This window comes from Pipistrellus hanaki (assembly GCF_964339955.1).
Source record: "Pipistrellus hanaki genome assembly, chromosome: 19".
Lineage (NCBI taxonomy): Eukaryota > Metazoa > Chordata > Mammalia > Chiroptera > Vespertilionidae > Pipistrellus > Pipistrellus hanaki.
Genome location: NC_140521.1, coordinates 7,558,218 through 7,571,671, shown reverse-complemented (window position 1 = coordinate 7,571,671; position 13,454 = coordinate 7,558,218). Strand labels below are relative to the sequence as shown.

The following is a 13,454-nucleotide window of genomic DNA, read 5'->3' as shown; positions in this document are numbered from 1 at the left end:
GCAGCAGAGGTGTGATAGAAGTGTCGCCTTCCCGTGATCGCCTCCTGCCCCTGAGGGCTCCCGGACTATGAAGGGGGCAGGCCGGGCTGAAGGACCCCTCCTCCAGTGAATGAATTTTCACGAGCCAGGCCTCTAGTAAAAAAATAATTGGCTGGACACTTACTTTCAAGAATAATAACTAAGAAATTTCAAATGACTTAATAGAAAAATCAGTGGGCAGACTATTAGGAGAGATTTTTGTTGGCTAGATAATTTAAATAATAATAAAGGTATAAAGATATTAGAAATTTAAAATATGAGTGGAGAAATCATCTTTAAATACATTTGTCTCTTGAAAATACTCAGAACGGCCGAAACCGGTTTGGCTCAGTGGATAGAGTATCGGTCTGCAGACTGAAAGGTCCCAGGTTTGATTCAGGTCAAGGGCATGTACATTGGTTGAGGCACATCCACAGTAGGGGGTGTGCAGGAGGCTGCTGGTCGATGTTTCTCTCTCATCAATGTTTCCAGTTATCTATCCCTCTCCCTTCCTCTCTGTGAAAAATCAATAAAATATATTTTAAAAAAAAAAAGAAAAAAGAAAATACTCAGAACATAGGTTCAAGCAATGTGCAAAGCTTGGGTTTGTGGCATTGCTTGAATGAAAATACATCATCGCTATCAACTTAGTTTTCAAGTACAGAAGTTGAAAAGGTCCAACTCTTTACCATGGTTATGTATCTAAGAGGAAGAGAAATGTAAGGAATGGCTGTCAGCATCATTACCAACAGTATCTTGTTCTGAGCAGCACAAAAATATCAGGTTCCAAAACACTTTTATTACCCCCAAAGGAAATCCCACATCCTTATGTAGTTACTCCTCATTTCCCCTCCTCCCCAAGCCTTTGGCAACCACCAATCTGTTCTCTGTTTCTATGGATTCACCTAGGCTAGATACTCTGTATAAATGGCATCGTACATTTGATCTTTTGTGCCTGACTTCTTTCATTTAGCATAATGTTTTCAATGGTCGTTTACGGTGTAGCATGTTTCAGTGCATCATTCTTTTTTATGGCCAAATAATTATTCCACTCTGTGGGTATTCTTCATTTTGTTTATCTGTTCATCTGTTGATGAACACTTGGGTTGTTTTCATCTTTTGGCTGTTGTCAGTAATGCGGCTATGAACATTTGTGTATGGATAGCCATTTGAATCTCTGCTTTCATTTCTTTTGGACTTCTACCTAGAAGTGGAATAGCTGGATCCTATGGAAATTCTGTGTCAGGAAGTGGGGGCAAAACCAAATATACATCTTATGTCACAGTGCCTTAATGAATATATATATACTCATACATATATCCTATCTAATAAAAGGGTAATATGCAAATTAACCATCACTCCATCACAAATATGATGGTGCCCATAGTCACACAAGATGGCGAGGCCCAATCCTCTCAGCCCCGGTGGAATCCTCCAGTCACAGGGGGGTGACTGCTGAGAGTGGAGTCCCCCAGTCACAGTGTGAGTGGCCTTGCGGAATGCTTGCTTCATTGCCACGGCAACAAGGCAGGCGTTCCACCCTGGCTGTGGAGGGCCTCTGGGCAGTGGGCACAGAGCAACCGGGGGAAGGGAGAGGATGGGGACACTTATGTCGTCGCCCCGGTGACAAGGCAAAGGGTTCTGTGCCTGGCCGCGGATGGGCCTCTGGGCCGTGGAGATCCTCTGGGAAGCAGGCGTGGAGCGGCCAGGCCCCACAGAGAGCTACTGGTGCACAGATTCCAGCACAGGACTACTAGTATGTATATATGTATCAAATGAATGTGTCAGTGAACTAGCTAACTGTTATTGGTGATATTCTGAGAAAAGGAAGGAAAAGAAACATTTTGATAATCATGAATTATACATTATTTTTTATTATCAAAACAATCAAGTTAAGACAGCTACATTGCCAAGCTAGAATAAGGAAGTGTTTAAAAAATTGTTTCCTCTAAAGGAGAGAAATGCAAGTCCATTACCTATTCTGCATGAAATCAGTGTTAAAAGAAAGCACATCTCTGATATAGAGATGAATCAGTGAGTATTGTGCAGTTACCATAACAGAAGGTTGGAATGAAGTACAAGAAGACAGGTCCTACAAAATGTATTCTCCTTGGTGTGCCTTTGGCAATGACATTATTTTATGTAGGAGACTAAAAATGAAAATTCAAACATGATGCATGTCTTTGTAGGAAGTGTCAGACATTTTACACACTGTTGATGTCACACATTACCCTCTCACTTAAAACATATGTGAAGAAAGGGAAGGAGAACAGTAGGTGGATCCAGTGATTATCTGTCACCTCAAATTCTGCCACCCCAAATTCTGCCTCTAGTTTCCGCAACGTAACAGAAACTCATCAGGAATTAGGCACCAAAAAATAAAGGTATAAAGACTAGGAGGCCATCAGAATGGAAATCTGTAGCTGTTAATAGAATTCTGGAGTAAGAATTGCTATTCTGAAGAAGTCATATATACATTCCACTTTTAAAAAATATTCTGGAAAGGTTGCAAAAATGACAGTGCAGTCTGACCTAATGAACTTGATTCCTGAGTTGAAAGCCAGATAAAATCCTGTATCACAAAAAAAAAAAAAGCTGCTGTTTTTTAAGAAGTATCAAAAATGGTAAATCTTAGAGTAAATATAAAAAAAGTGGCAGATCCTTCATTCGTCACAGTGTGGAATAGTGATCTCTATTTATTCTTCACAATAGTTGTTTAGAAATAGTCGATTCTGTGGCCAAAACCATGAAAAGGAAACCCTGCAGGAGGATCCCACAACCTGGTACTCTCCACTTGCATATTTTTAGAGGCTGATGTAGGGGATGGTAAAGGTTTGGGTGTAGGTTACTTTTTGAGTAGCATCCAGACTGCATCTACTTTAATTGGCTGCAAAGCACAGGATGTTAAAAGCTTAAAGGTGACCTTTTCCAGTTTTTAACATCAGTGGTTATATCCAGTCGTAGAAATGTGATGCAATTGGAATGTATTGGGCAGCTTGGCAGTTAGAATGGATAGATTCCAGGGCTGGGCCGGTGAGTTACCTGATTCCATCTGCAGCCCTCCTAGAACTGCTGAATGGGAACCCAGGCCCCTAAGGGGCTCCAGGGGTGGTCCAGGCTCCCTAAGGCCTTTAGGACCAGGGAAGGTATGGGCTGAGTCTATGTCCCCAAGAATCCGGCTTGCTCTCTTGTCCCAGTTATCTGTTGCTAGAACAAAAGACCCAAAATGTAGCAACTTAAAACAATTTTGTTCTGTACGTTCATGGGTCAGCTCTCGCTTGGAGTGTCTCATGCAGTTGCACACATGTGTTAGCAGGCTCTGGAAGAGTCTAAAGTCTTCTCTCCCATGCCTAGTGACTGGGCTTGTATGATTTGAAAGCTGGGACTGGTAGTTCATCTCTCCTCTCCACATGGTTGCTTGGGTTTCATTACAGCAGGGCTGTCTCAGGATAGTCAGACTTTTACCTGAGGGCTGGCATCCTGCACAGCAAGTGGCAAGGGACAAGGAGTGTAAATTGCCAGCCTCTTAAGACCAAGACCTTGAAACTGACCCAGCATCACTTCCACTATTGGATAAGCATCAGAGCTGCCCAAGCACAAGGGGAAGAGACCTAACCTTCAGGTCCTTAGAGACAAAGGCCAAGGAATTTGTAGCCACTTTGATCCTTCACATTCTCCAATCAGGACTCAAGACCCAAAGAGTTTGTTCAGAGTTGGACATTATCCTGGTGAGACTTCATAATGACTTGCTTTGTATTCATAAAGCTCTCTATGCATTAACAAGAAAGCTTGTATATACTGTCTCAATTTTTCCTCCCAATGTCTCTTTAAGAAAGTAGGTTGGATCATAAGGCAACTGAGGTACAGAGGTTAAAGGCCTTACATCACACAGATTCACAGGGCAGAATTGAGACAGAAGTCTGAATCTGTCGACTCTCAGTCCATGTGGAGGGATTCTGGCTGGTTTGTTTGTTTACCCAGGTCTCTCTGCTCTCTGACACATGCAGAGTGGCAGCGGAGGAAATCTGGCCACAGATCTTGGCTGCTGAAGCTCGGGATGCAAGCAGAAGTAATGTGCCTATGACTGCTCTGTTCCATCAGTAAGGACTCTTGAAGCCACTGTATTGGCCTTCACTCTTGGGAAACTCTTTCCGGATTCTCCAGCGGCAACAGCTGGGCAGGATGGCAAAGTCAGCCAGGTCCTTGGAGCCGAAGCGCCAGGTGGCATAGCACCTGTAGGCGCAGTGCCGCAGCTGGTTGTTGGTTGCATTCGCATCCAGCTCCAGCAAGGGCTCCTGGTAGAGCAGGAGGAACTGCAGGGCACGTCTGGACAGGATGAGCCTCCTGAATGGCTCTGAGGCCGTGATGCAGGCGCCTGGCTTCTTCCGACAGCACAGCTCCTCCAGGCATTGTTGACTCTTGCGGAGTTGGGATGGGAGACAATTTCCGCACTGGCACCAGCTCGGGCTGCTGCTGGATCGGGGTGTTGCCTCCTCACTAAGCAGCTGGATCGCCTCTGGTTGCCCAGGAATGGGGGGTGGATCTTGGAGAGACAGGGGCAGCCTGGACAAGTCTGTGAAGTCCATTAAGGGTCTCTGGAAAAGTCAAGTTTCCAAACCTATCAGCAATGACAACCTCTAGAGTTCTAGGTTCTTCAGTTTTATTATTAACTCACAAAAATCACATTTAATATTACATCAATACCGTGTGTTAAACATATGTATCAGGACTGTGATAGTCTTTTACGAGCACGGCCTCATTTAAGCCTTCGAAGAATCCCATGAGTTCTGTGTCCTTATCTCCATTGCACAGATTTAGAAAGTGAAAATCAGAATAGCCAGGCCTCGGTGCAGATATCACCTCTCCAAAAGAGCCTGACCACCCAAACAGGTAACGCCCCTCCCAGGTCCTTCTCTTACTGCACCTGAGATTCTCCATCCTCCCTAGTACTTATTGCCATCCGAAAGGATCTTTTTAATCAGTATGTTTACCAGATGATTCTTCTGCATGAAAGCGGGGTCCCTGTCTGTTTTGTTTATTGTCATATCCCCAATGCCTCGGCCAGTACCCAGCACAAGTAGTCAGTAATTGTTTGTTGACTGAGCTCCTCTCCTTTCCCACCAGGCTCCCTCTACTGGCAAATCCCTTTGTTGTGCTCTAAGAGAAATTGCCATCATTTATAAATGTCTACTCTTTGTGACATACACCTTCATTCACCTGACAAAGAAAGTCTGAGTCAAGTACCTTAAAAGTGAATAAGTTCTTATATATGAATGTTCACAGCAGCACATCCTGGTTGCAGACATTTTAGCCTCCAGAACTTTGAGACAGGCCATTTCTGTTTTTTTTGTTTTTGTTTTGTTTTGTTTTTAAGCTACTTAGTTTGCGGTAATTTATTACAGCAGCCATAGAAAACTAATACGTTAGTGAAGATGTCCAACAGCCTGAACTGCTGAGGAGAGTGTGAATTAGAACACCCACTTAGAGAAGTGTTTAGTAGTAACTCCTAAAGCTGAATGTATGCCCTATGTTTAGGTGCCATATGTTTATCATGGCAGCATCATTGGCACGAACCCCAAAGGGAAACTACTCAAATTTATCCATCAACATGAGGAAGGGTAAATAAACTGCATGTTTATAAAATAGAAATTATACAACGAGAATGAACTATTGCTATATGCAAAGTCATGGATGACTCTCATAAAAATGTTGAGTAAAAGAAGCCAGGTGCTCAGGATTCAAATTTTATAAAATTCTGGAAGAAGTAACCTCCTGAAACTAATATAATTTTGAATGACAACTGTAATTGAAAAGTAAAAACAATATTTTTTAATTCTAGAAGAGGTAAAACTAACCGTTGGAATAAGATGATGGCTTTGGGGGTGGGTAGTGATAGGGTAGAGACATCAACGGGACTTCTGTGAGTGATACTCACTTTTTTCATCTGGGTGCTGGTTGCATGTGTTTACTTCATTAAAATTCATCAAGTATGATCTGTACAAATTTCTATATGTGTTTATATTTAATAATAAGTTTTTTGAGAGAGAGAGAGAGAGAGAGAGAGAGAGAGAGAGAGAGAGAGAGAGAATATTAAATGTTTTAACTTACTGGGATTTCTTTGCCTTCGACATCTTGCAGACTTCTCCCAAGTAGCTGCTTGTCCACCATCCTAATGTGGAATTCATCCACAAAGGACACATATTTTAATGTCTAGGGAAAGAAGGTTAAAAATTTTACTTCTTTTTTTCATATAGAATAATTAAGAACTGCAAACCTGGACTTATCTAAAGCAAATATTAGTCCCATTTAGCAAATAGCAAACTCTTAAACAAGTTAACCAAGAACTCTTGCTAACCAAGAATGAATGATTTCTGAGTCTAAAGGTGAATCCGAACTGGAACCCCATGCACTATGTAAAATTTCTTTATTATGTTTCCTCAATTTAGGCTACTGTAGATTGACTATCTTCAGAAAATTATACTGTTACAATTTAAATTATTTATATTTCCATTACGTTTTATTCTATCTTGGGCCTTTAGTGATTATACTATATCCTATATAATAAAAGCCTAATATGCAAATTGACCAAACAGCAGAACAATCGGTCGCTATCTATGACATGCACTGACCACCAAGTGGCCGACGCTCAATGTAAGAGCTGCCCCCAGCCCACAGACCCCAGGCTAGCCAAGGTGGGTGCCAGTGGGGGCCCCCCAGTCGCCCCGACAGTTGCCGCACAGATCAGCCCTGATTGCCCACCAGGCCTAGGGACCCTACCCGTGCATGAATTTTGTGCACTGGGACTCTAGTATATTTATAAAATTGATTTCAGAGAGGAAGGGAGAAGGAGAGATAGAAATATCAATGATGAAAGAGAATCATCGATTGGCTGCCTCTGAATGCCCCACACTGGAATCAAGCCTGCAACCCAGGCATGTGTCCTGAACAGGAATTGAACCATCACCTCCTGGTTCATAGGTTGACACTCAACCACCGAACCATGCCAGCTGGGCAGTAGTGATTACTTTTAGTTTCAGTGATGAATTTTTTATAGAAAATTGCATATGCATATACAATGGACAGTGAATTGAGCATTCAACAGCTGGAATAGGACTGGAGTGTCCTTGGATGAGGGAAAGACAAAGAAACCCTCTAATATTTTAAATATCCAGAGATTTCTTATTGGTTGGGAGGGAATCAGGGAGTCAAGTGTAGAGGACCTGCTGAGTAAAGTCCAAATTAAACAACCAAAACAGTACAAATGAGCTAAAGTTCCCTTTGACTAGTCCCCATCCCAGGCTTCTTTCCAGAAGGAATCATTATCCCTTTTTGTACGTCCAATGCCTTTTTATATTTTTATATATAAACCCCCACATGTAGAGGTGTATGTGTTTAATACATGTAGAACTATATAAAAAATAAAAAATATATAGAATATATGTGTTTATGCATATCTATACATGTCTAAAATACATAGAGTTAGTTTACGTATTGTTCTATAGTTTGCTTTTTACCTCTCAACAAAATGTCTTGGATATTTTAAATGTGGAGGTTCATTGAAAACAGTAGGGAGGAGTAAGAATCACTATGTCACATGTAATAATGAAAGTCACACAAGATAACATAGAAGTCTATTATTATAACCAAACAATCACTGTATAACCTACAGTGTTCAAAACATAGTGGTTATGAACATAGGTTCTGGAATTAGCTTGCCTAAGTTGCAATTTCAGCTTTACCACTTACTAGTATATGTCTGGGCAAATTATGTAACCCTCCTGTGCCTCAATTTCCTCATCTGTAGAATGGAATAATAGTGTCATCTATCTATGAGGTTGTTGTGCAGACTCAGTGAGTTAATATATATATGGCACATTGAAGTGCTATATAAGTGTTGGCTATTATTTTTACCTACTTCATTCTTTTAAACGGGCACCCGGCATTCCTTGCTATGGATTTAACCTAGTTTCATGCACTGTTCACGGATTGGACATTTGGATAGAAGTTCTTTCTTCAGTGACTTGTGCTGCAGCGGACACCTTACACTATACTCCCTGGGTGCTCATGTAAATGTGTTTAGGTAACTGTGGAGAAGTGGAAATGCCAGGCTGTGCAGTATGTCCCATTTAAATGTTGTTATACACTGCCAGGTTGTTCCCTGAAGTCATTACACGATTGTTTTGGGCTGTACCCATTTAATAAGTCTGATAAAATGGACAAGTCCCCGAATGTAAAATTTCTTCTCCCTCTATCTTGCCTCTCTTTGTTTCTATCCTTCCCTAAGACAAAAGGCTTCATCTGAGAAATGGTGGAGTGGGGTCGTGTCCAGAGGCTTGTTCACCCTAGGATCACACCTGTGGACCTGGCCTTAGTTTTGCACATTTCTCAGTGAGCTAACGGACACCCCAGCATTTTGGTGTCTGTAGACACAGTGAGACTTACCGACTTTGGCTCCACAACGGTCTCGCACTTCTTCTTGTAGTAATACTCATTGACTGCGCAGCCTTGACAGCACTTGCAATAGGGATAAATATGGGATTGACAGGATGTACTCGAGTAAGTGTTGATGAGAAAGTCAATGAACACAGTGGCCTGGGAAGAACCCCAACAAATGCCGTGTTAGTGTAACTTCCTTTTGCCAAAGCATTTTCATGCAGCTTGGGAAAGAGAAAGCCTTACCAAACCAAAGTAGGAGAGGGTTGAGCCAATGTACACGATCAGTGTGATAATGTCAAATTTTCCTCCCTGCAAGCAGAGCAAAAGGTTACATGGCTGAAATTCTGTGCAGTGCTCTTTTCTCTAACATGTCAGCGTTCATTCCAGCAGAGGGGGGATTGATCTGTGATTGATCGTTTATCTGTGATTCTGATAAACGCATCCAGCGTGTTCACGGCAACAGAGACTCAGAGACTGAGAACAGGACTCTCACTCGTCCTGTTTCTATCTTTCAAGATGTGCTTGAAGACATGAATGTTTTAAGCAAAGAAGCACTGGAACCCACACACTGAGAGGAGAACCACTGAAGGTTGTTTCTTCATGCAAGGCGAGGGTTTCAGGAAAGGTTTACCTCAAAGTGGCTTGAATTTGCTTTGGAACCAAAGGGAAGGAATGTCTGAACAAGGTCCTCCCTTAGGTGTCTTGTGGTTCTTATTTTCCATGGGCTTTCTACTCTCTCAGCTATATCTGATTGATTCTCATGCTTCTTAGCACCCTGCTGCATAAACAGTGTGCTGTTGGACAAGGTATTGTGGGTATCTGTTGAGTTTTACATGCCCAGCATCCCCACCTTCCTTCTTCTGGAGACAGCACCCCAGTTTTCCTGTGGAGAACTATCTCTGTCCATTCTCAGTGTAGACGAGGGACAATTCCATAATGTGTTTTCTGTCTGACCTGCGAGCTGGACACTGGCTAGAACAGATTGCTTACCCCAGTCCCCCTCCCTTAGAGACTGACCACAGTCTGTTCATTCTGACGTAAATCAGCACCCCTCCCTGCCTCCTGCTACCTGCTGGTTCCTGGAACGGACTGTCATCCTGACCTCATCAAGCATGTAAAGTAGTTTCCCTGGGAGCTGGCAGCATTCATGTATTAGTACCAGTGACTATTCCTTTTTGCCCTATAGAGTTAGGTGGCTCAGAGGGCCATTTCATCTTGCAACTGCCCACGATGCTCCTTATATAATATGTGTTTCCCTGAATAAACTCTTTTACCAGACAGGAGTGGGCTGCCCCTTTCTTCAGTCTTTCTCTACCTCCAGAGGTAGATTTCCAGTCCCAGAGCCTATCCCTGGGTCTGTGTGTACTAACACTTGCTCCATGTAGCCATGGGAAGGGGCTGGCTCAGAGCTGGTCCAACAGCAGCCATTGAGAGTATGGCATGACCCTAGTCACAGTGATTAGTTGAGGTTGCTAAACTGGTGAGGTATAAGGTGACAGCAAGGGATGATGCTAAAACAGAGGGGTCAGATGTAAGTGATGGAGGGAGGCAGATTCTTGATGATGATGTTTGAGCATCTGGATCCAGCCATGCCTGAAGCCTGTAATGGCTCCTGGACCTTTCATTTATGTGAACTAAAAAACAAAATAAAATAAATTTTAAGGAAGTCTTTTTTTTTCTAAACCACTTTTAAGTTGTTGGATTCTGTACTAACTACTGTACTTTGCAGAAGGATTTATTTCTCCTCTTTTTTTAAGCATCAGAAAATTTTTAAAGTTGAATATTATATAATATATTTTATATATTTTTCTCCCTATCTCCCTCTTGTACTAAACAGATGACTGTTCATGGACAGGACCCCAAAGACATTTTCCCTCCTCTCTTATCCCACAAGTGAGATGCACAGTGCCAGCTAATGACTACCATCAAGACATTCATCTCTTGGGGCACTACAGCGATCATTAGAACATGGTCTAGGAATGCCAGTGCCAGTGCCTGGGGCCCAGTGCCTGGGGCAGATACTTACGTCGCCAAAAACCAGGATGTCAAAACGGATCCCAAAGACTTTTATTAGAGTTCGTTTTTCAACATTGTTTTCCTGATAGTACTTGGCGTATCTGTAGGAGGAAAAGGATCCCGCTTATAAAAGATCTATCTGAAAGTGCCGGTACTTTATGAAAAGAAAAAACAAAACAACAGCTGGTCTAGTCTTCCCTATCCATCTTCTAGCTTCGTGGTGGTTGGCAAAGGGAACACAATCCAAACCCACGAATCGCTTCCCCACGTCACCTCCTCTGCTTCCACTGCCCCTGGTATCACAGAGTGGTGAAAAGTCTGCTAATTTTGTTTAAGATGAAAAGGAACAACTTTTAACCAACAACATAGGATAAGCAAAAAGCAGAGATATTAAAACAAAAACACACAGAACCTTAAAGCTATCTGATTATTCCTTAAGAGGGAAAAATAGGTTTTCTAGAGCATAGTGTTGGGGGTGAATCTTAGATACTAATCCCTGGGCTGGGGACAGGCACCTCAGCAATCTGTTCTAACCCTCTTGTCTTCGATTCTGTAGGTGTCTATTTGGCAGCGTTATCACAGGGCCAAACTAACAGCTGAAGTTGTTTACATCTCCCCTGCAGTCCAGCTTTTACAAGTGCATGAAAACCATGTTGGAAACTCTCCAGCCAATCCTGACCTCATATCCCCCACCACCCTTTTTGGCCCAATTCTCACACATTCACCCAATATTTTTGCTGCCTTCCATCACCCAGGGCCAAGTACCAGACAACCAGAGACCCCTGGGCCCTAGAGCCCACATTACTCAGACTAGTCAGTTCTAAGCTGTTCCCCAGCCCTGCCTTGTCTTTCCCAGGACAAACACAATAAAGGTCCTGGGCCCTGCTTTCCCCTCCCTGTTCCTTCCTGACCAAACCTGGTGCTCCCTCCTGTGGCCGTGAGTGGCATAGCATGCCTCCTCCTTTTTGGAAATGAAGTAATCAAATAATTTCAATGGCATTCACCTCTCCTTGTCATCACGTCTTGTAAATTAAGACCCAGTTGCAAATCACAGTCACCCCAAATATGCATTTCTCACCAGTGCCATAGTCAGGAAAAGGGATGTGTTTTATTTTTCAGGAACAATTAGGGAGGCGTAAACCTCAGGCCTCAAGAAACTTTTCAATCTGTGTCGTCGCCCCCCCCCTCTCCCCCCCCCCTTCTGCCTTTCAGGGGTTGTTTTAGGTAACAGTATATGCTTCCTTTCTGAGTTACTCATTCACAATCTATTTACGGTGTGTGGGGAGAAAAGACAACAGAAGACAGGTTCTCTGCCAGAATACAGTATAGAACATCTGAAACTTTGGGGGTGTTTTTTTTAACTCTCAAAATCTGACATTGAGATCGGTTAGGTATTTTTAGGTACTTTAATGTGTTTCCAGCCAGAGGGGTTTCAGTATCTCTGGTTGTTCTCATTCCGTGGCGGTTTTCTTCTCCTGCTTTATCGAGTGGCTTGTGTTGTAGCACACAAAGCAAGCATGCATCACCACTCTGTGCCCTGCGGTTGCATTGTCCCTCTATGCAAGTTGGTTTGACTGGGAAGGTTAATATCCTACAATATAAATACTTGAATTTCTGCTTCCAAGGTCTTGAGAGAATGATTCTCTAACTGAGGGCAAGAATCATTTGGGAAGTGTGTTCAAAGGCAGATTCCTGGGCCTCATGCCCAAAGGATGGTTTCAGAAGGTCTGAGATGTTTCTAGGAATCTCTGTTTTCAGGAGGTTCTGGGAAATAGTAGGCCCTGGCCAAGGATGTCTTTTTTAAAATATATTTTATTGATTTTAGAGAGAAAGGAAAGGAGAAAAATAGAGAGAGAAACATCAATGAGAGAGAAACATCAATTGGCTGTCTCCTACAGGCCCCCTACTGGCAATTGAACTGGTGACCTCTTGGTTCATGGGTTGACCCTCAGTCACTGAGCCACACTGGCCAGCCACACGGATGTTTTTTGCACACTGTAATGGGTTGAACATTCTCACCCAGAAAGATACATAGCCCCTGTACCTCTGAAGTGGAGTCTGCAGATGTAATTAAGGACCTCAAGATGTGATCAGCCTGGACTTAGTGTGGCCCTAAATCCAATGACAAGAGAAAGGAGAGGGAGAGTTGAAACAAACACAGAGGAGAAGGCCAATCCCACGGAGGCAGGTATTGCAATGATGCAACCATAGGTCAAGGAATGCCTAGAGCCAGCAGACGCTGGAAGAGTCAATAAAGGACCCTCCCCTGGAGACTTCTTAGTGAGTTTGTCTCTCCTAACACCTTGATTTGGGGCTTCTGGCTTCCAGAACTGGGAGAGAATACATTTCCGTTGTTAAAGCCACCAGGTTTGTTGTCATGTGTTGCAGCAGGCCCAGGAACTAAAACACACACACACCTATTCTCAATGAGAGAAGTATCCGACGTTCAGTGTACGTCTGCCCTAGCTACACGTCCTGAACATCAGCTCACCTAGGACTTTTGCCATGTACATCTTTTGGTAAAAGACAAAAATTCTGAAATGTTATCAACCTCTTCAAATTCCTATGTTTTAGAAAGTTACATATTTTTTCATCTACCTCCTATACCAGTAACCTGGAATTGCCTCCTCTTTTGTGTGGCTGTTTGAAAAGAACTTAAACATTACCCATCAGATCTGGACAGTTTATTTCTGGCCAGAGATTTCTTCTGATGCTCATTCCAGACAACAAATGTTTTAACACTGTGTTCTAAAATAATATTAATATTATAAGAGTCTCAGTTCTTCAGAAAGCTCAGATCACTCCAGGAGCTAATGTTCTTAGGCTTAGCTGAGTGACTGGAAGGACATTTGCTAACATCTGGTTGGTACATTGCTAAGGAAACAGCCTGTGAGGGCAGCGGGGGGGGGGGGGGGGGGCGCGGGGGGACGGACCACTGATCCCATCCTCTCTTCTTGCTAATGGCCACAAGCCTATTCAGTAGA

General features: G+C 42.9%; 2 protein-coding genes across 3 annotated transcripts in view; one reads left to right on the top strand and one right to left on the bottom strand.

Moving 5' to 3' along the window:
- IFT81 (intraflagellar transport 81) overlaps positions 1–13,454 on the top strand; it is a 120,607-nt gene that overhangs the window by 8,822 nt on the left and 98,331 nt on the right. The gene's annotated exons all lie outside the window — the stretch shown is intronic.
- P2RX7 (purinergic receptor P2X 7) overlaps positions 1,873–13,454 on the bottom strand; it is a 37,411-nt gene continuing 25,829 nt past the window's right edge. For both annotated transcript variants that reach the window (XM_084868037.1, XM_084868036.1), the window contains exons 9-13: positions 10,481–10,571; positions 8,698–8,763; positions 8,461–8,610; positions 6,127–6,228; positions 1,873–4,613 (exon numbers count right to left, since the gene is read on the bottom strand). In XM_084868037.1, the coding sequence (XP_084724163.1) occupies positions 4,116–4,613; positions 6,127–6,228; positions 8,461–8,610; positions 8,698–8,763; positions 10,481–10,571 (907 nt within the window). In that variant the 3' untranslated portion in view covers positions 1,873–4,115. The remainder of the gene's footprint in view (positions 4,614–6,126; positions 6,229–8,460; positions 8,611–8,697; positions 8,764–10,480; positions 10,572–13,454) is intronic.